General features: G+C 42.5%; 1 protein-coding gene across 1 annotated transcript in view; it reads left to right on the top strand.

Moving 5' to 3' along the window:
• The window catches only part of DNAH6 (dynein axonemal heavy chain 6), a 180,585-nt gene that overhangs the window by 48,685 nt on the left and 110,865 nt on the right, over positions 1 to 21,035 (top strand). The window contains exons 26-36 of the mRNA XM_065405933.1: positions 746 to 871; positions 973 to 1,128; positions 1,915 to 2,076; positions 3,887 to 4,024; positions 8,154 to 8,321; positions 9,307 to 9,455; positions 10,223 to 10,330; positions 12,132 to 12,687; positions 15,264 to 15,386; positions 15,920 to 16,102; positions 17,663 to 17,806. Of these exons, the coding sequence (XP_065262005.1) occupies positions 746 to 871; positions 973 to 1,128; positions 1,915 to 2,076; positions 3,887 to 4,024; positions 8,154 to 8,321; positions 9,307 to 9,455; positions 10,223 to 10,330; positions 12,132 to 12,687; positions 15,264 to 15,386; positions 15,920 to 16,102; positions 17,663 to 17,806 (2,013 nt within the window). The remainder of the gene's footprint in view (positions 1 to 745; positions 872 to 972; positions 1,129 to 1,914; positions 2,077 to 3,886; positions 4,025 to 8,153; positions 8,322 to 9,306; positions 9,456 to 10,222; positions 10,331 to 12,131; positions 12,688 to 15,263; positions 15,387 to 15,919; positions 16,103 to 17,662; positions 17,807 to 21,035) is intronic.

A 21,035-nucleotide genomic window follows, 5' to 3' on the forward strand; every position in this document is an offset into this window, starting at 1 on the left:
CTGACCCTTCATCCTTAACTCTGCTTTGGAGCCCATCTCCAAACAAGGCTTCTGGAGGCAGAAGAACTGAGGGATGGCTTGAGGGGCTGGGTATTTATACCCTGCTTCTATGGAATGATGGCTTTGAGGGAATTGTGAGTGCTCATCTCTGCCAACGTTGCTCAAAATGGTCTTTTGGCCATGTGACTGGGGCTCAGAGTCTGATTCTGGTGAGCTATGCATAGGGCTTTTTCTGTGAGGGTTAGCCAGAGTGGGTAGGGGTTTCAGTGTGTAGTGGTCAAATGCTAAGTGCCAATACTTTCAAGATGGTGTTTGATAATATTTGGCTCCCCAATGGAGCTGATATTTGGGAAATACAGTAGTCAGCTTCCATGTCACCAGGCTGTTTGATTTTCTGTAATCTCTTAAATGATTTTATATACTTCAGTTGGTTTAGAGCTGCTAAGTTTATATATATATATTTTCTTATCTGTGTTGAGAACCGTTTGAAAGCAGTCAAAAATGGGAAGAAATGAATGCAAGCTTTATTTTAATGACCCTCAGATGTAAAACAACTATATTCTAAATAACCACAATATCTCCAGAAATGTGCAATTTTATTTCTTAAACTTTCACAGCTTAGTTAGAGATGTATCCTGGAGCTGTGCTAATTTGTACCTGCTGAAGACCTGACCACCTATTTTAAAGTTCTGATATTTTCAGTGCAGTGAGAAAATACTTTAACACTTTATTTATTCATTTATAGAGGTTAAATGCACTGGCTGGATTAGTCCGTGGTATTCTTCCAAAATTACACAGAAATATTATAACAGCGTTGATAACTATTGATGTACATGCAAGAGATATCGTCAGTGAACTTGTGGCAGAAAAGGTAAAGCAACTGTTTATGCCAAAATAACGGATATTTTTGTACAAAATGCTAACTGCTTTGAATCACATTATTCAAAAATGCATTGTGTATTATCTCTGTAGGTGGACACTGTTGACAATTTTGAATGGCAAAGACAACTACGTTATTATTGGGATCTTGATCTGGATAACTGTGTTGCTAGGATGGCTTTATCCCAGTATACTTATGGCTATGAATACCTAGGAGCATGTCCAAGATTGGTGATAACCCCACTGACTGTATGTATTTACTTATACTCTTTATCATTATTTAGATAGAGGTTTGTTGCGTTAGAAGTATTAGTAGTGAATAACCCGTAGATAGGTAGTTGGTATTTAGAAATCTTTTAGTATGGGATTGACGTGTAGCACTGTACAAAAGAGGGGCTTATACTCCTTCTTAGTGTTACCTTTTTGCAGCAAAATAAAACTAAAGTGCCCTGGAAGATAACAGCCTGTTACTATTACCAGTTACACCTTTGGTGAAAGGACTCAAGATGTTCATCTATACCTATGCAGAGATGTCTAATTCAGCCAATATTCAACACATCTGGGCATTTTCTATTACATGGAAAATTCAGGAATATTTGTGGACAGGCTTTGTACTGAGTTTTTGGCTGCAGTGAACCATCCAAATTGGCATATTGGAAAATCAGGCTCGTGTGCAATAAGGAATGTAATAACATTGGGCAATGGGAGTTTTACCAGAATGAGGACTTCAGAATTTAGCCCACTGTATGCTAATATACTGAGCTACACTTTTTAATGGTGTATTTTGGACAGTTTGTGCTGATTTAAATACATTAGAGCAGAGCTTCAGCTGGCGTAAATTGTCACAGCTCCATGGGGAGCTCCAAGTAAGGATCTGCTCCATACTATTTGCTATCACCTTATACATAGAGTATTTGTAAATATGTCAGCAGGCTTATGAAGTGTTTAAAACAAATCAGAAAAAGTGAAAAGTAGCAGAAGCTTTGGCAAATACCTACTCTTCCACATGTAACAATACCGTATGAATCTCAACAGGATCGCTGCTATCTTTGCCTTATGGGAGCTTTGCAGCTTGACTTAGGTGGAGCTCCTGCTGGACCTGCTGGAACTGGTAAAACAGAGACTACTAAAGACCTTGCCAAAGCACTTGCCATCCAGTGTGTTGTGTTTAACTGCTCTGATGGTTTGGATTACAAGGTATGAGAAGTAAATGTATTAATATGAGCAATCTCAATGCAGTCAGTGGGATTGCACAGACAAAACTCAATGCTCCATTTGTCCCTGTGAAGTTACTTGTCTACAGTCACATAGGAAATGAACGGTAGAGCTGAGAGTAGAATCCAGGGCTCTTGGGTTTGTAGTCATGTATCTTAACCACAAAGCCAGTCTTCCTTTTGTTTAGGTCTACTACAGTATAAATAGGATCAATGTGCCCAGCCTTTATAGAATCTCTCCATAGAAATGGCGCTGTAATTTTGCCCTACCACAGAATTAGCTCTTTGCACTATGACAAAGGAGAGGGGAGGGTGATGAAAAGAAAAAAAAAAGAAATTGCAGACACGTTAAAATTAACAAAAAAAATCTTAATTATCATTAGGAAAGAGTGAGGCAGTCCGGGAAGTTTTTAAGAAATTAGAGCGATATAGATAAATATAAAATAGGTTCCCCTTCTCCATCAGGAAGAAAAGCATTGGCCGCAAGCATTTTGGATGTTTAAAAAGGCAGGTTTGGGGAAGATGTGTCCATAATAACAAGTTTCCCTATCCTTTTGAACTGCATTTTTAAAAATCTTATCTTGGGCTAGATTCTCTGTTTTGCCAAGATGCGTTCAGTTTGTAGGGGCTGGTGGTATCAGCCCTGGGCCTGACATAAACCTGTTCTAATATGACAGCTGCCTATGGTTCCCTAAGGGACCATTCACTAGCTGACACTTGCCATAGGGTGTCCACTCCATCCCCTCCCGACCCGTCTGCCTTATCACACCCACTGCCTCCCTTCACCAGCCCCCTGTGCCAGGTTGACTAGGCTGGTGTAGGAGCTGTCTCCACCAGCTTGACACCACTTTGGAATGCCTTTCTGCCTGGGAAATGCTCAGCAGTGGCCAGACCATGTTCCCTTGCACCAGCTGAGCAGTGTAAAGGGAAATTTGGGCACTTTTACTGAGAATTTTGTATGTCAGCATTTAACGTCTCAATTCTGAGCTGATTGGATTGTACTAATTTTATAAGAAAACAGTGTAGAATAGAGTTCAGGGAAAGTTTTGGATTTCACAAATCATGTGACATCTTTTTAGAGAACATGGACTTTTTTCATACTATTAATTGTAATAAAGATATTTTTCTAAGAAAGCGTTTTAATATACAGCATGTGGCAATAAAATAATTTTTTAAGAGATTCTGGTTTTTTCCCCATGGGTGTATAATTCTCCTGTGGTCAGATCCGGTGCAGATACTCTCTGATGTCAGTTTTCCCTTGACATTTATTTCTACTTCCAAGGCCCATTTTTCTTTTTCTCTTCTATTTAAAGGATTGAGAACCTCTGTTTTAGGGCCTCTTTTCTCTCTCTCGCTCTGCTCCTTAATTGTCTTTATTTTTTTTTAGTTCGAAATTAGCCCACAAGATGAAAGTATCTTGAAGTGCTTTACAACATAAAGCTGATCAGAAGCAAGTATGCATAAAAATATGGCTTACAAGTTGATTGGAATCATTCTGGGCTTTTTACTATAAACATTCTATTCTGCGCCTTGTGCGTATGCAGCTTTAATTACAGAATAACATGCTGTTTATTCCCAGGACCCCTGCCTCATTCAGTGGTCTGGATGCATGTTCCAGTCAGAATGGGGGGCCCTACCGTGCTGTATAAATAAGCCAGTTTTTCTTTCTTCCACAAAGTGACATTTCTTCTTCCTCTCCATTTCTCTCAAACTGGACTCACTAGCTTCATAGCTTTTGAAGAACTTGAGACATGTCAGTGCAGTGTTAAGCTATGACGGTGCTGTGATTTCAGATGATGGGACGATTCTTCAGTGGTTTGGCCCAGTCTGGAGCATGGTGCTGCTTTGATGAATTTAACCGAATTGATATTGAAGTTCTGTCTGTGATTGCTCAGCAGCTGATTACTATTAGGAATGCTAAAGCTGCAAAGGTAATATCTTTTTTATTAGATATTAAAACACATGTAGTGTTTTATGTACATTTTTAATGAATGTCATGCTTGTGAAGAGATCTAGACTGACATCACTGAGATCTTAAATCCTTTATTTAAGCACAGTAGAGGTACAGCACGGACTGCAGCAATGCAAGCTTCTCCAAAAATGTGCCATAACCCTGACCTAGCGAGGTCACTTGTAAGGGTCCGAGGGTAGTTGAGTCTCTATTCTCCACATCCATTCAGTCCTTATCCTTTATTATGAGATTTCCAGCAAGGGTGCTAAACAATGACAACTATGGATGGGCCTGATCCAGCAAAGACTTGCTACTGTGCATGTGACGGGTTGGATCACAGAAACCCCCTTTGGGACTGCCACCTGATGTGCTTTGACTACCTCTGAGTCTGTTTTCTCTGCCAGCTTAGGACTTCAGTGCCCTGCCTAGATTGAGCCAGACACACTTGCCTGCTACAAACCCAGACCCAGGTCTGAACCACGTCCCCCAACAGCTGCAGGCTTAACTGAAAACAGCTTAAGAAGTGTTACTGTCTCCAACACCCAGATGCCCAGCTCCCAATGGGGTCCAAACCCCAAATAAATCCGTTTTACCCTGTATAAAGCTTATACAGGGTAAACTCATAAATTGTTCACCCTCTATAACACTGATAGAGAGATATGCACAGCTGTTTGCTCCCCCCCCCCCAGGTATTACTGCATACTCTGGGTTAATTAATAAGTAAAAAGTGATTTTATTAAATACAAAAAGTAGGATTTAAGTGGTTCCAAGTAATAACAGACAGAACAAAGTGAATTACCAAGCAAAATAAAATAAAACATGCAAGTCTAAACCTAATAGAGTAAGAAAACTGAATACAGATAAAATCTCACCCTCAGATGTTCCAATAAGCTTCTTTCACACACTAGACTCCTTTCTAGTCTGGGCACAATCCTTTCCCCTGGTACAGCCCTTGTTCCAGCACAGGTGGTAGCTACGGGATTTCTCATGATTGCAGCCCCTTTTGCTCTGTTCCACTCCCTTATATAGCTTTGCACAAGGCGGGAATCCTTTTTCCCTCTCTGGGTTCCCACTCCTCCTTCTAAATGGAAAAGCACCAGGTTAAAGATGGATTCCAGTTCAGGTGACATGATCACATGTCACTGTAAGACTTCATTACACACTTGCCAGCACAAAGGTATACAGGAAGACTTACAAGTAAAACAGAGCCATCTACAGTCAATTGTCCTGGTTGATGGGAGCCATCAAGATTCCAAACGACCATTAATGGCCCACACTTTGCATAATTACAATAGGCCCTCAGAGTTATAGTTCATATTTCTAGTTTCAGATACAAGAATGATACATACATACAAATAGGATGACCATACTCAGTAGATTATAAGCTTTGTAATGATACCTTACAAGAGACCTTTTGCATGAAGCATATTCCAGTTACATTATATTCGCACTCATTAACATATTTTCATAAAATCATATAGAGTGCAACGTCACAGTGCATATCTTTATTCTTGCACGTAGTCCCATTGAAGTCAGTGGGATTACATGCTGGAGAAAAGGTACTCAATAGTCACTGTTTGTAGAATTGGGTCTGTGATGGCATGTTTCATGATGTTGAATTAAAATCACCAAGTCATATGACAAGAGGACTGGTCCTCCATTATTAATTTTATTTAATGTTCAGATATTAAACTTTTAGATTCTTCAGATTCTTATTTTTCAGGAAAATGTAGTTAAATCTTTATTTTTTAGTGTTTAATAAAGTGGATTATTGTTCAAAAGCTTTTCCCAGCACAACTCTGTGGATGTTAATTAATTCTGACCTGTAACACTTATGCTATTTTCACTTAATTTCAGTGCCCACTAGAGACCATCAAATTAATTTCAGTTGAATTCTGTAAAACAAATCCATCTAATTTCTTGCCTAATTTAGCGTTTGTCAGTACTTTTCTTTCATGCACACTTTCTTAGTCACAGAATATTAAACATCCTTGCCTTCTGCCATTTTTAAGCTCCTCTCTAAAGAGTCTGATAAATTATTACTTACTTTTAATTCCATTCCTGAACATTCCAGTCTGTGGTCCCTCTGTGTGTCATCATACCAAATGAAGGATATGTATGTACACAGCAACTCAGATAATGCCCGGTTCCATTCTGAATTATGTAAAAGTATTAGGGGAGTTGGATTTATTCACAGTAGAAAAGAGTAGATCTTGAGGTGACCTTCCGTAAATGGAGATTTCGAAATTCCAGAAGAAATTAATAAAATTGGGAGAGAGAAATTGTTCACACTGGTGATGGATTCCAAAACTAGGAGTCTGCCTACACATTTGGAAACTTAGTCACAACTGTTGTTGAAAGATATAATTGCTAGTAACATATCTTACGTATCTACAGGGCTAAATCTTCTGGCTCAAACGAGAGCTGTGAACCCAGCATGATTTTATGTGTGGGGTGGGGCAGAGCATAGAGACCACAGCTTCACAGTGGCCCCCACAGCAGGCCTGCAGAGGAGAGAGTATGGGGAAGAGGCATGGGGAGGGCTGTTGGTTTTCATCTACCTGAATCCATTGTTGTGACCCCACTGTGTAGGGGCTGCATAGCAGACCATGGATGGTATTGCAGCCCTGAAGCTGAAATCATGGATGTGAGGGGTCTTTGTGGCTGTCCTCACTGTTTAACTTCCCTACTTAGAGTTAAGGCAAAGGCCAGGTAAATGGGCTGTAGGTTTGGCCCATCGGGCTTTTCATTTAGAGAGATCACAAAGCACTTTCCTGTACATCTCCATAGATCCTGTCCTACACAGAAAACATCCAATGGCATTATAACTCCACTTTCCAGGAAGCAGGAAGATTAAAAATGATCCACCTCTGCCTCATCTCAGATCTCCTTTTTGAGGGATGGCTTTTATCTTTTATTCTTATTCAGCCTTCCTCCACAGAGTGCAGATCTTCAGTTCCTAGGGTCAGGTTTGCTATGCACTGAAGACTTTCAGAAACCTGATTTCGCAACAGGTGGTCCTGATTCAGATGGACAATCAGGTCCCCATATTCTAAAGCAACAAGCAGTGAGGCATAGGCACGATGCCCCCTATGTCTTGGAATTCTTAGTGGAGAAGGAGGGGGGCTCCATCTCACAAAATGTTCCTGCTCACCACTTACCTAGCAGCAGAGGACCAGGAATCTCACCAGACTGATCCAACCTCTTAAAAAACTCAGTGCCTCTGTCAGCGTTTTCAGTTGGTTAGATTAGTGTTAGAAATTTTAGCTTTGTTTATTTTATGTATGGAAGCTGTTTCTTTTATTCATTTGTATTAGTTCCAACACCTCAGTGTGGGCTCATGGATCCTACAATGGATCCAGAGGGGAAGAGGTGAGGATTTAAGAGATGTGCCTCTTGCTCTGCTGAATCCCCCACTTCAGATGCCCATAGGAGGTATCTGGCTTAGCTGGGGGAAGAACGTGCTCCTTCATGGTACATGATCAGCAGCAACTTCACCCCAGGAGCTCTCAAGGAGCATCAGAGCCAGCTTCAAGCTTTTCTAGTTCAGGCGGCTCTGGGGCCAAACCCTCTGGTTCCATAACTGCTGGTTTGGTGAGAACTGAGAGGCCTGCATTGGTCATTAGCCGCTCAGGAAATAAAAAGCAGCCTCAGATCCCTCTGAAGGTACCGTCCTCTGCGTCTGAACTGAAAACAAAGCCTCCAATATTGAAGGATCCTAAACCAGCAAATCCTAATTCTAGACATGGTGGAACCTCAGAGGTGTCTTCCTCTGTTAGCAGAGCCAACTGTTGTGGAAAAGCCCTGCTTTATAACCAGAAATGCCACAAAGCTGTCTGCTGTGCTCATCAGGATGTCATATTTATTTCTGTTTGTTTCACATTTAAAACCAGGTGTGAAGCCAGTAGTTTCATTTGGTTTTTCAAAAGCTCAGAAAGAAAAATGCATTATCCAAGTGAATTCATACTCAGATATAAATGCAAACCACAATTCACTATCTGTAATCTGTCTTTTAAAAAAAGCCCTACTTTTTAAAAAAGAATGTGTGATTTTATTTTTTGTAGAAATTTAGTATAAAGTATATTGACATTTCACTTTCTTTTAAACAGCTCTCTCGATTTATGTTTGAGGGACGTGAAATAAAGTTGGTTATGACCTGTGTGGCATTCATCACAATGAATCCTGGCTATGCTGGACGAACAGAGCTACCTGACAATCTAAAAGCTCTCTTCAGACCCTTTGCAATGATGGTTCCAAATTATGCCTTGATTGCTGAGGTACCTGTAAATATAAGGAATGTCCTATGGCCTGTGTGATTATCTAGTCTGACATTCTGCAAACCAATGATCCCTTTTGTCCTTAATCTATTAATCTATAATATATACAATAAACATGTTGCAAGTGTTTATTTGAGGGCAATATTACCATTTAATAGTAATGAACCACAATATTATCATGAGTGTCTATTCTCTATCTCCCTGGAGTCTTCTCAAATATGCCATTAATGAAGTTATGCTTGTGCATAGATCTCTTTGTAAACTATTTCCTGGAAAATTGGAGTTTTTTCATAAATACACTTAGTTAATCCCGCACAGCATTACTCTGTTTGGACATGAAATATATTATGTCTGATGTCACTCAGAAATACACCTCTACCCGGATATAACGCTGTCCTCGGGAGCCAAAAAATCTTACCGTGTTATAGGTGAAACCGCGTTATATCGAACTTGCTTTGATCCGCCGGAGTGCGCAGCCCCGCCCCCCTGGAGTGCTGCTTTACCGCGTTACATCCGAATTCGTATGATAACGGGTCGCGTTATATCGGGATAGAGATGTATAAGTCCATAATTTAAAATATTTGCTATACTTTATTACATACTTTTGATCCTTTAGGGCTAGACTGTGCAACCCTTCCCCGCACTGGTGAGTATTTACTCACACAAGTAATCCCATTAAAGTAAATGGCTCTATTAGTAAATTCTCACCAATGCAAGGCTTGTAGATCTAGCCCTTAATATTTTCCCAAAGTAAATTGATTTAATGCTTTATTTCCTGTAGACAGAAGAAGATTGCATACCTGAGAGTGTTTGTAAAAAACTATAGTTAAAATAAATTAACGCAAAATTATATTATCTCTGATACATATATTAATATGCATACATTCAGTGCCAGTTGAAGACAATGTGAGAGCAGCACTGAGTCCCTAGAAATAAAAATTTCCAGTCTTTAATAAAAACTGTAGCCATCTCTTGTTTACGTTAGGTGATTCTGTATTCTGAAGGATTTGAATCTAGTAAAATTCTTGCAAGGAAGATGACTCAAATGTACAAACTTTGTAGCGAGCAGCTTTCTCAACAAGATCATTATGACTTTGGAATGAGAGCAGTCAAATCTGTATTAGTCATGGCTGGGTAAGTATCCTCGTACTGTATGAGCTATAACATTAGTATGAATATAATTTTATATACTTAGAAATATTAACAGTTTTATGTTTTAAGAAATATTCCTTCTGTAATTACAACTATTGTAAATGAAATGTGGATGATCACTGCATGATTTTTACATAATACATTTATACAGTAGTGTAATACATTAAAATAGAAAAATTACCTGGTTATAGGGACAATGTAGCCTGGGAGCATAAGACAGTATATGTATTATTGCATACATTCTGACTATCTTCGTCAGAAATATCTGAAAATGGCTTATTAAACATATGAATTTCAAAAGCTCTACACTTTTTCTACATTCTAAAAGGAAGACACATTTAGAGGTCCAAAAAAACCCAAACCCCAAACCAAACCCTATTAGTTACCTCCTGAAGATAAGTAGCGAGCTTGCATGGAACTTGCTGTAGTCTTTCTGGATACACTTATTTCTGTTGGTGATGTGATTGGCTAACATTGTTTCCAGACTCCAGTATTACTGAATTCTGAGGAATAAATAATAGAAACATGGTGAGTAGTCAAAAGTTGGAGTTCAGATATAATAAGTGGATTTTTGAGTTAACACAAAATTTTATCTCGACAGTGTAAGTGAAATGTACTAGAATTCTTAGGGAGTCATTTTATGAGAGGTTATTTACACAAGTTCACCTACAGTACCCTTGAATAATAATCGGTATAAAAATAGATTGAGTGAAACTGAGACATCGTGTTTGCTTTTTATTAAAATTCAGGTCACTAAAAAGAGAGAACCCAGATCTGAATGAGGAAGTGGTATTAATAAGGGCTTTACGAGATTCTAACCTACCGAAATTTCTTGCAGATGATGCTCTTCTGTTCAGGTAATTTTCTATAATACTAGTTTGTTTTCTTCATCTAGTCATATCACATTTATGTTGCCTTAGTGAAGGAGAAGACCCAACTTTCTAAGTGTAGTTTAATTTGTATTTTAGGTGGAGAGACTGTTGCACTTAATGTCTAACACAGTGGTTCTCAACCTAGTTACTATTATGTTATGTGGGCCACATCCACACAAGATACATCTACATCTACCAAAAAAAAAGGCTTATTATTTGTTATAGGACAGCAATATGATTCAAATCAATACAGTACCTTTCATTTCAACACTGGCAAACGTCTACCAAGAGCATTTTTAATTAGCAAAATAAGTCAAAACATTAACTGTTAAAATGAATTAATTGATTGTAGGGGTGGCATGGGATGGTGTATTGCCACCCTGACTTCCACAACGCTGCTGGCAGCGTGGCTGAGCACCTGGAGAGCACAGCTGCAGAGCCTGCCTGCAAAGATGGGGAGCCCTGCCCGGTGCAGGGCGCCCCTCCCAGCCAGGGACTGCCTGCCATACACCCAGTCCCCAGCCAGGGACTGTTCCCCATGCACCCAGCCCCCCCCACTCCCTAGGGACTGCCCTCCAGCCCCTCCCAGAATGCCCCCCATCACTGAACCCCTGTGGGACTGTCCACCCCAGCATCCAGACCCCTGCCCCCCCAACACTGGGCTGGCACATGTTCCTGCCCTGCAGAGACAAGGTGCCCTGTCCAGGACAGAATGCCCTCCCCCCAGGGATTTCCCCCTTCAGCATCCAGTCCCTCTCCATGTACCCAGCCCTCCCAAGGACTGCCCCACAACATCAACCTCCCCATTCAGGGACTGTGCCCCAGGATCTAACCCCACATCCAGGGAATGCCCACAGCTACCAGTCCCCTCACTTAAAATCTGTCCCCCATGCACTGGATGCACCTCCTTCCCTAGCCCCCTGCACGCCTCCCCATGCCCCCTGCAGCCTAGGCCCCTGCACCCCCTTCCCCGTGCCTGCTGGTCTCCTACTTCAGCTGCATGGAGCTCAGGTGTGCAGTCCACCTGCCCGCCTGCCACTGCAGTCCTAGTGCTGGCAGCCTACTCCAGGTGCGGTCACTGGACCCATGATCCTGCAAGGTGAGGGTGGGGGCTGATGCTGGACCCGATCCTGTGCTACCCCATTTTTTCACACACACACGCCCGCTGGGTGTTTAAAGTTAGGCACCTAAATCCATATATTGGCACCTCAATAAAGCCCCGATTCAGGAAAGCACTTAAGCATGTGCCTAAGCGCTTTGCGTAAGAGAGGCCTGGTTTGTTTGTTTTTTTACATGTGCTGAGTACCTGGAGCTTCCATTGATACCCGTGGGGGCTGCAGGTTTGCATTGATACCAGTGGGGGCTGCAGGTTTGCATTGATATCAGTGGGGGCTGCAGATTTGCATTGATACCAGTGGGGGCTGCAGATTTGCATTGATACCTGTGGGGGCTGCAGATTTGCATTGATACCAGTGGGGGCTGCAGGTTCTCAGCAACTCTGAAAATTAGGTCACTAGTTCAGGTACCTAAATATGGGTTTAAGTTCTTAACTGTAGGCAGCCACATTTGCAAATGTTGGTTTAGGCCCTGGAGCAGTCATTCTAGCACATTAGGTGATAGCTATATACAAGAGCTGTCCAAGTGAAAACAGCAACAAACTAGAATGGATATGGAATGCTTCAGTATGAAATGGATGTTTTAAAATTTATAATCCATGTAATTTTGAATTAGTTTAATGTAATTAACAAAACGAAACGGTTGTTTTTTTTCTTTTTGTCTCCGACAGTGGGATTATTTCTGATCTTTTCCCAGGAGTCATAATCCCAGAACATGACTATGGGATACTACAATCAACAATTATAGATGTCATGCTTTCAAAAGGATTGCAGCCTGAAGCAAGCATGGTTCATAAAGTCATACAGCTCTATGAAACCATGTTAGTAAGGCATGGTGTTATGCTTGTTGGGCCAACAGGAGGTGGAAAAACTACAGTTTACCAAATTCTGGCACAGACGTTAGGAGTTTTACATGAGGCTGGTGAGGAAAACCCTTTTTACCAGCCTGTCAAAACCTATATTCTGAACCCCAAATCAATTACAATGGGTGAATTGTATGGTGAAGTTAATAATTTAACTCTCGAGTGGAAAGATGGCTTGATGGGTCTTAGTGTTCGAGCAGCTGTTAATGACACCACTGAAGATCACAAGTGGATCATCAGTGACGGGCCAGTGGATGCACTGTGGATTGAAAACTTGAACACTGTTTTGGATGATAATAAGATGCTTTGCTTGGCAAACAGTGAAAGAATCAAACTCACACCCTCCATCCATATGGTGTTTGAGGTACTGTAATTTCTTGGATTTTAATATTCATTATGATATTTCTGGTTTGCTTTGCTTAATTTACGGACTATATTGTTATATTGATAAGATATTGATCTGCAGCTGAATTTATCATAGAATCATAGACGATTAGGTTGGAAGAGACCTCAGGAGGTCATCTAGTCCAACCGCCTGCTCAAAGCAGGACCAGCCCTAACTAAATCATCCCAGCCAGGGCTTTGTCAAACCAGGTCTTAAAAACCTCTAAGGATGGAGATTCCACCACCTCCCTAGGTAACCCATTCCAATGCTTCACCACCCTCCTAGTGAAATAGTTTTTCCTAATATCCAACCTAGACCTCCCCTACTGCAACTTGAAACCATTGCTCCTTGTTCTGTCATCTGCCAACACTGAGAACAGCCTAGCTCTGTCCTCTTTGGAACCCTCCTTCAGGTAGTTGAAGGCTGCTATCAAATCCCACCCTCACGCTTCTCTTCTTCAGACTAAACAAGCCCAGTTCCCTCAACCTCTTCTCGTAAGTCATGTGCCCCAGTCCCCTGATCATTTTCGTTGCCCTCCACTGGACTCTCTCCAATTTGTCCACATCCTTTCTGTAGTGGGGGCGGCCAAAATTGGATGCAATACTCCAGATGTGGCCTCATCAGTGCTGAATAGAGGGGAATAATCACTTCCCTTGATCTGCTGGCAATGCTCCTACTAATGCAGCCCAATATGCCATTAGCTTTCTTGGCAACAAGGGCATGCTGTTGACTCATATCCAGCTTCTCATTCACTGTAATCTCCAGGTCCTTTTCTGCAGAACTGCCGCTTAGCCAGTAGCAGTGCATGGGATTCTTCCATCTTCCAATAAGGACAAGGACTCTGCACTTGTCCTTATTGAACCTCATCAGATTTCTTTTGGCCCAGTCCTCCGATTTGTCTAGGTCACTCTGGCCCCTATCCCTACCCTCCAGTGTATCTACCGCTCCCACCAGCTTAGTGTCATCTGCGAACTTGCTGAGGGTGTAATCCAGCCCATCCTCCATTAATGAAGATGTTGAACAAAACCAGCCCCAGGACCGACCCTGGGGCATTCTGCTTGATACCGGCTGCCAACTAGACATTGAGCCATTGATCACTATCCATTGAGTCCGACAATCTAGCCATATCTGTTTGTTTGTAATTTTTGTCCTGGTCAGTCTCTATTTTTCTCTCTATGGAAGATGAGAATGGGGATTTCTCCAGAATGACTTCCCTTTCACATGTTAGCAATTCAGGGTCAAAGCCGAGCAGTCTTTGACATCAAGTAGTTACCTAGAAGCTAATACTAGATCTGAGTAACTCCTGTTATCTCATTTTATCTCTCCTGGTCACCTGCTCACACAATCTTATTTTTACTCAGAAACTAAGTTGCCTTTCTGAGATAATAATATCATTCATAGATCATAAAAAGAGAGCTAGAAAGATTCCTAGCAGATTTCACTGTTTGGAATTTTTTTTTCTGATACCCTGTCAGGATTAAGTTTCACCTCATTCCCTGATTACCCTCAACATTGTGCCACTCTAAGCAATTCTTTTCCCTCCTTTATGTTTAAACTGTCTGGTTCTTACATTCCACTTAGGTATCATTTAGCCGGTCTAGATATTTTAGGCCAGATTCATTCCTACTGTACTCCATTGGAAACAGTATTTAGTTGGATGATACGTATGCTGCTGCAGCTATTCAGACAGCCATGAAAACGACTAACCAAAGTTAATCAAACTGGAAAAGCCTCATTACTGTTGAAAATGCATGCATTTTGGTGGTTGAATATGATCACTGACATGGTGATCTGGCTGATGTAACTGGGAAAATACTAATTATTAATGATGAGTATTGCATTGGGAGCCTAGCCATGCTCAAAGTGTTCAAGGACTCTTATAGCTATGATTAAATAGAAATAACATCCGCTAAAGTTCTGGAAACAGTGAATTCTCCAAGCCAAGAGTGACCTGTAAGTATTCAAGAAATTGTGCATTAGCTTTCTCTCCAGCGTGGCCAAGGATTTGTGAGGTGTTCACGTTTCTAACTGTTCTAGAAAAGCTCTCTTGTGTAAAGAATAAATTAAAATGTAGTTATGAGTGCTCTCATGATTTATCATATCAAAAACTTGATTTAGTTGCTATATTAAATTGTTGACACAATTTTTCCATGGTTTCCAAAACATTTCACTAGCAGACCTATTTATTGATGCTTAACTAATTTGTTTTTTGGTGTAACTGGTAAGTAAAGGTGTTCCCTGTGTGAATATGATAATAATTTACACACTGGTGGATAGTGATGAATCAGTATGCCAAAAAAAAAAGAGAAATTCCTTTACCAGTTATGTATTTTTGTCTTCTGATCGGAAGGAGGAAATTGCAGACGGAAGGTGGAGATCAAGAAGCTAATGGGGAATAAAAATGACCACAGAATAAGGTGGTAGATTACGGTTCATACTTGAATGCCTGTCCACAAGTTAACTCAGGGTGAAGGGAATTGGAAATATACCTTCTCTGTTATGTGCATTTGAAATATATGGTATAATGTTTTACATGCAATATCCATACACTTCAGGTACAAGATCTGAAGGTTGCCTCACCTGCAACAGTTAGCCGATGTGGAATGGTATACATTGACCCCGATGAACTGAAGTGGGTCCCATATGTACAGACTTGGATGGCAGGTCTTCCAAATAAAGTAGGTGTCAGAAAAGTTAGTTTTCGTACTGATGTCACACTTTCAAATCTCCCCCTGAAAGAATTTGTTAGCAACAGATATTTAATAAATATTAAGGATTTATATTTTTATTTATTTATTTTAATTAATTAAACACAATTATTATTAATAGTAACATTTTAGTAAACCAGTAATTATAATTAGCTGTAATAAAGTAGGAATCTAAATGTACAATATATATAAAAATATGCAGAACATGCATCTAAGTGTTTTTCCACTTCATGAAACAGTCCAGATTATTATTTGTCTTCAGTGGAATAAGTCATGCGAATAAGGATTACTCACATGAGTCAGGATTGCAGGAACAGGCCTGTCAGCATAATCCTTCATTTGTGTATCTATAATATATAAAAATGTGTTGTGTGTGCATGTGCACAAAATTTATCAGTATATTCTGGATGTCAAGGATGCTGTACAGTTTGTTGTTATGATGTGTGCTTTGTTCAAAACAATTTTTTAAACATTTATTCATAAAAATATTGTTTTCATTTTAGTTAAATGAGGAAGCAAAACAGCATTTGTTTGATCTGTTTTGTCGCTATGTTGATGATGGTCTAAAGTTTGTCAATAAAAAGTGCTCACAAGCTATTCCACAAGTGGACATCAGTAAAGTTACTACGCTTTGTTGTTTACTGGAGTCTTTGCTGTTTGGAAAAGGAGGCCCTGATCTTAAAATGGTATAAGTATTTAACATACTAATATATAATACACTCAAGATATGTAGGAAACACTTACTTACAATTCTTATATAAAATTTAAATGTGGAATAATCACATTTTATGTTAAATAACTTTTTTGTTTTGTAGCTTATGTTGTTTGATTTGAAATCATGAAATCTATTAATGATCTGAACTGACTGATATTCAGAAATGATAGTTTCTTTGTTTAGAAGAGCACTGGTACCTTTCTGTTCAGTGGGATGTTAGCTTTTAGACCAGGGGTCTCAAACTCCTGGCCTGCGGGCCATCTGCGGCCCGCGAACCTTCCCAACGTGGCCCACAGGTCGTCAGCAGTTTTGGGGCCTGGTCTCTCCCTTGGCCCCACCTGCCGCCCTCGGGCGCTCCCCACCCCCAGGCGACTTACAATGGCTCGGGGCCCCGGCAGCGCAGCGGAGCTGAGCAGTGTCTGCCTGTTCGCTCCACGTGTCTGCTGGCCTCTCCCTGCGGCCCCAGGGCGGGGCAGGGCTGTGCCTCCGCGTGCTGCCCCCACCCCGAGCGCCCCTGCGGCCAATAGGAAGCTATGGGGGTGGTGCCTGGGGGCAGCAGCGCGCGGAGGCCCCGCAGCCCACCCCGCCTTGGAGCCCCAGGTAAGCACCGCACCCCCCGACCCCCTCCCAGAGCCTACATCCCCACCCCCTTCCCACACCCCCGTCCTGCCCCCAAACTCCCTCCCAGAGCCTGCACCCCCTCCCCCCACACACACCCTGCCCCCAAACTCCCTCCCAGAGCCTGCACCCACACACACCCACACCCCAGCCCCCAAACTCCCTCCCAGAGCCTGTCCCCCCTCCCCCTTCCCACACACCCCTTCCTGCCCCCAAACTCCCTCCCAGAGCTGGCACCCCTCCTCCCTCCTCCCACCCAGAGCCTGCACTCAGCACCCAAACTCCATCCCAGAGCCTGCACCCCAATCTCCTACCCCAGACCTCCTCTCCCACTCAAACTCCCTCCCAGAGCCTCAGGCAGGTGGGGGGCAGAGTTTTGGGGGATGGGTTCTGGGTGGCATGAGTGACATTATTGGCCCACTGGGAGCATTTGAGGACTGGCACTGGCCTAAAGTAAATTGAGTTTGAGACCCCTGTTTTAGACCATGTTGAAAAGTAGTTTTAACTTGAGTAAATTGGAATTTGCATTTAAAAATACATTTTAAAATAAAATACTATCAAAATACCTCTCTCCCTGTGGCCCTAGTCCCCTGTACCCTCTCCTTGTGCCCCCTGTGGCCCTAGGCCCCTGCACCCCTTCCCCGTGCCTGCTGGTCTCCTACCTCAGCTGCACAGAGCTCAGTTTGTAGACTTGTGAAGTGTGTTATTCGGAATGACCAGGCGGGCTCATAAATTGAACATTGTAAAACTCTATTGGCCCTTGGATTGAGAACATGCAGAGCTTACTCTCCACGAGTATTGTTGTTATTGAATACTAATTCAGCTTTCATGACAGCAGGACTTTTTTTAAGACACTGATGTAATGAAAAGTAATGTACAAAATATATGGATTAACTATCTTTCTTCTTTATAGGACCAATCAAAATTAAACACCATAGTCTGCCAGACTTTTGTTTTCTGCTATTTATGGTCACTGGGTGGAAATTTAACGGAAAACTACTGGGATATTTTTGATACGTTTGTGAGACAACAGTTCGAGGACAATCCTGAAGCCAAGGTAAAGAAACAAGTTGACTCACGGCATTTACAGTAGCTTCTATACATAAGGAGGCAGGGGGATAATGTAACAAGCGGAGGTAGCAGAAAGGATCTTTCCTTCTTAAACCTAAGGGTACGTCTATACTTACCTCCGGGTTCGGCGGCAAGCAATCGATCTTCGGGGATCGATTTATCACGTCTTGTCTAGACGCGATAAATCGATCCCGGAAGTGCTCGCCGTCGACACCGGTACTCCTGCTCCGCGAGAGGAGTACGCGGAGTCGACGGGGGAGCCTGCCTGCCGCGTGTGGACCCGCGGTAAGTACCTTGTAGTTCGAACTAAGGTACTTCGACTTCAGCTACGTTATTCACGTAGCTGAAGTTGCGTATCTTAGTTCGAACTGGGGGGTTAGTGTGGACCAGCCCTAAGTCCTAACCATTTGTGGTCATTAAAGATGCTGTGGTACTTTTTTTAAAGACCCAGGGCCTGATTCTTCATTGCTTTGTACTTTGTGTAGTCATTTACACTGATGCAAAGTGAGGACAAAGGTAGCATTTCACACCTGCTTTGCACTCACACTATACAGGTGTAAATCATGACAGGAGGGCTAGATTGGCAAAGAAACGTCGGCGTGGTGATGTTGAGTGTCACCCTGGTAACTGGGATTCACAAAGCCTGAGTTCGGCACCTAGGCTCCCTATGCAATGAATGGGAAGAGAGAGGCGCCTCTCCGTGGGATTCACTAAAGCCAGCGAGCTAGGCGGCTCCTTGCCTAAACCAGCCAGTGGAAGAGGCCAAGCTGAGAGGTGTGTGCTAAGCCCTGCCACTTTCTCTGCGATAGATGCCTATGTCCATGCTGCAGGGAGGTGCCTCACTTTGTTGGGGCTTCTCGGCTGACAACCCTCTCTTGGCGTTAGGGGCCTACGTGGTTTTAGCAAGAGGCCGGTGGTGGGGGAGAAAAGGGGGGGGGGGAAGGATTCTTTCATTGGTTTTCACAGTGGGGCAGCTTGAACAAAAGAGACTGAGGGAGCCTCACCTCAGAATACCCCCTAGCTCAGTGGCTAGGGCACTCACCTGAGAGTTGGCAGAGCCCCGTTCAAATCCCTTCTCCCTTCAGGCAGAATGGGGGTCTCCCACATCCCAGGTGAGTACCCTAACCACTGGACTAAAGGTTATGTGGGAGGTCATCCTCCTCCCCACTCCCACCCCTCCTGCCTTGTGTATGCTTCCTGATAGGAGCCCGATCTGGTAGGCAAGGTCTGAGCACACTTACTGGATTGGGCCATGCAGGCAAATTAGATGGAGGAACACCTATCTTCCCCTGTTTCTTGCTCTGGGGACTTACGTGTCTGGACACCTGGCATGGGGCTGCAGTGCGTATGCTCATAAGAACATAAGAACGGCCATACTGGGTCAGACCAATGGTTCATCTAGCCCAGTATCATGTCTTCCAACAGTGGCTAATGCCAGGTACCCCAGAGGGAATGAACAGAACAGGTGATCATCAAGTGATCCATCCCCTGTCGCCCATTCCCAGTTTCTGGCAAACAGAGGCTAGGGACACCATCCTTGCCCATCCTGGCTAATAGGTCCATCAATGGCTATCTTCCCTGAACTTATCTAGTTATTTTTTGAACCCTCTTATAGTCTTTGCCTTCACAACATACTCTGGCAGAGAGTTCCACAGGTTGACTGTGCGTTGAGTGAAGAAATACTTCCTTTTGTTTGTTTTAAACCTGATGCCTATTAATTTCATTTGGTGACCCCTAGTTCTTGTGTTATGAGAAGGAGTAAATAACACTCCTTATTTACTTTCTCCACACCAGTCATGATTTTATAGACCTCTATCGTATCCCCCCTTAGTCGTCTATTTTCCAAGCTGAAAAGTCCCAATCTTATTAATATCTCCTCATACAGAAGCTGTTCCATACCCCTAATCATTTTTGTTGCCCTTTTCTGAACCTTTTCCAATTCCAATATATCTTTTTTGAGATGGGGCGACCACAGAAACATAGGTGCCTAGGGAACTTTTACTTCAAAAATTTAGGTTCTGGAGGGTTCAGGGACAGCTGAGCAGGGGCTTTGTGAATCCCACTGGGGCCTGATCCTGGCAGTTAGGCACTTAAGGTGGCACCTAAGTGCCTAAGTTCTTTTGTGAATGGAGCCCAAGGTGCATGGCAATGGAGAATCATTAATCATAATGTCCTAAATTCCTCCGGCAGCTTCATTTTTCTTGTTTCTGTTTTGTTAGACAGCTGCCCCTTCCACTCTAGAAGTGGTGACATCCATGAGATACAGTGTATTTTTCTGGATCCTGATCTCTCCCCTAGTCCAAGACACTTGGGGTTTACCTCTTCTCCAGGATATGCAGGAAGCAATTTAGGGCTTGTCTGTCTGGGGATATTAAGGAAAGTTAAGGCGAATCAACTAAAGATGTGAAGTGAATGTTCATAAATTCAAGTGTGTTAACCTCCACGTGGAGGCTCTCGTTCAGGAGTAAAGTGGTTTAGTTCACTCTAACTTAATTCTCCCAACTAAGGCCATTTTGCTTCTGAATGAGAGCAACCATACAGGGAGAGGGGTTAACATGCTTTAACTTATATGCATTGACTCCACAGCTTTAGTTGATTCACCTTAACTTTTCTGAATGTCCCTATGTTGACATGCCCTTAGACTTCTCCATGAAGTCTCCAGGGTTTGGTCATCCCCCAAGCAATCCCTTTCCAAATGATTTCAAAGCCACTTTGGGGTCATTGTTGAGCAGTTCCCTTCTCATTCCGTCATTGGAGGAGATTTGAAAACAAACAAAACACAGGATTTTTCTGGGAATGGGCCCACTGGGGCTAGCTCCTTGCCTACATTTCAACACTACCCAAAATGGTGGAGCTGGGGAAGCAGATGGTGAGATGGTGCTTCAGCTGTAAGGAGATCTTCTCAGGAGCCACAGAAGAGGAGCTCTGCCAGATTGATGCCAGTTCATGGAACTTTGCTCTGCTGAAGGAAGGGGTTCAGAGTGTGGGTGGTTTGTTGGCCTCTCTGCAGCACCCCCATCAGCTGACACTCCTCCACAGATATCTTCACAAAGGTGGGGCAGTCCTCAATGCCAGTGATCCAGCAAGTAAGGCTGCCTTTAATACTTAGTCATTCAATCAATCAAATACTCTTCAGTTTGGTGCCATTTTTGTATGGAATCAGATGGGCATGGTGCCTGCATGCTATTCATTATAAAGAATTACTAAAATATTTA

This window comes from Emys orbicularis, chromosome 6 (assembly GCF_028017835.1).
Source record: "Emys orbicularis isolate rEmyOrb1 chromosome 6, rEmyOrb1.hap1, whole genome shotgun sequence".
NCBI classification, from domain to species: Eukaryota; Metazoa; Chordata; order Testudines; family Emydidae; genus Emys; species Emys orbicularis.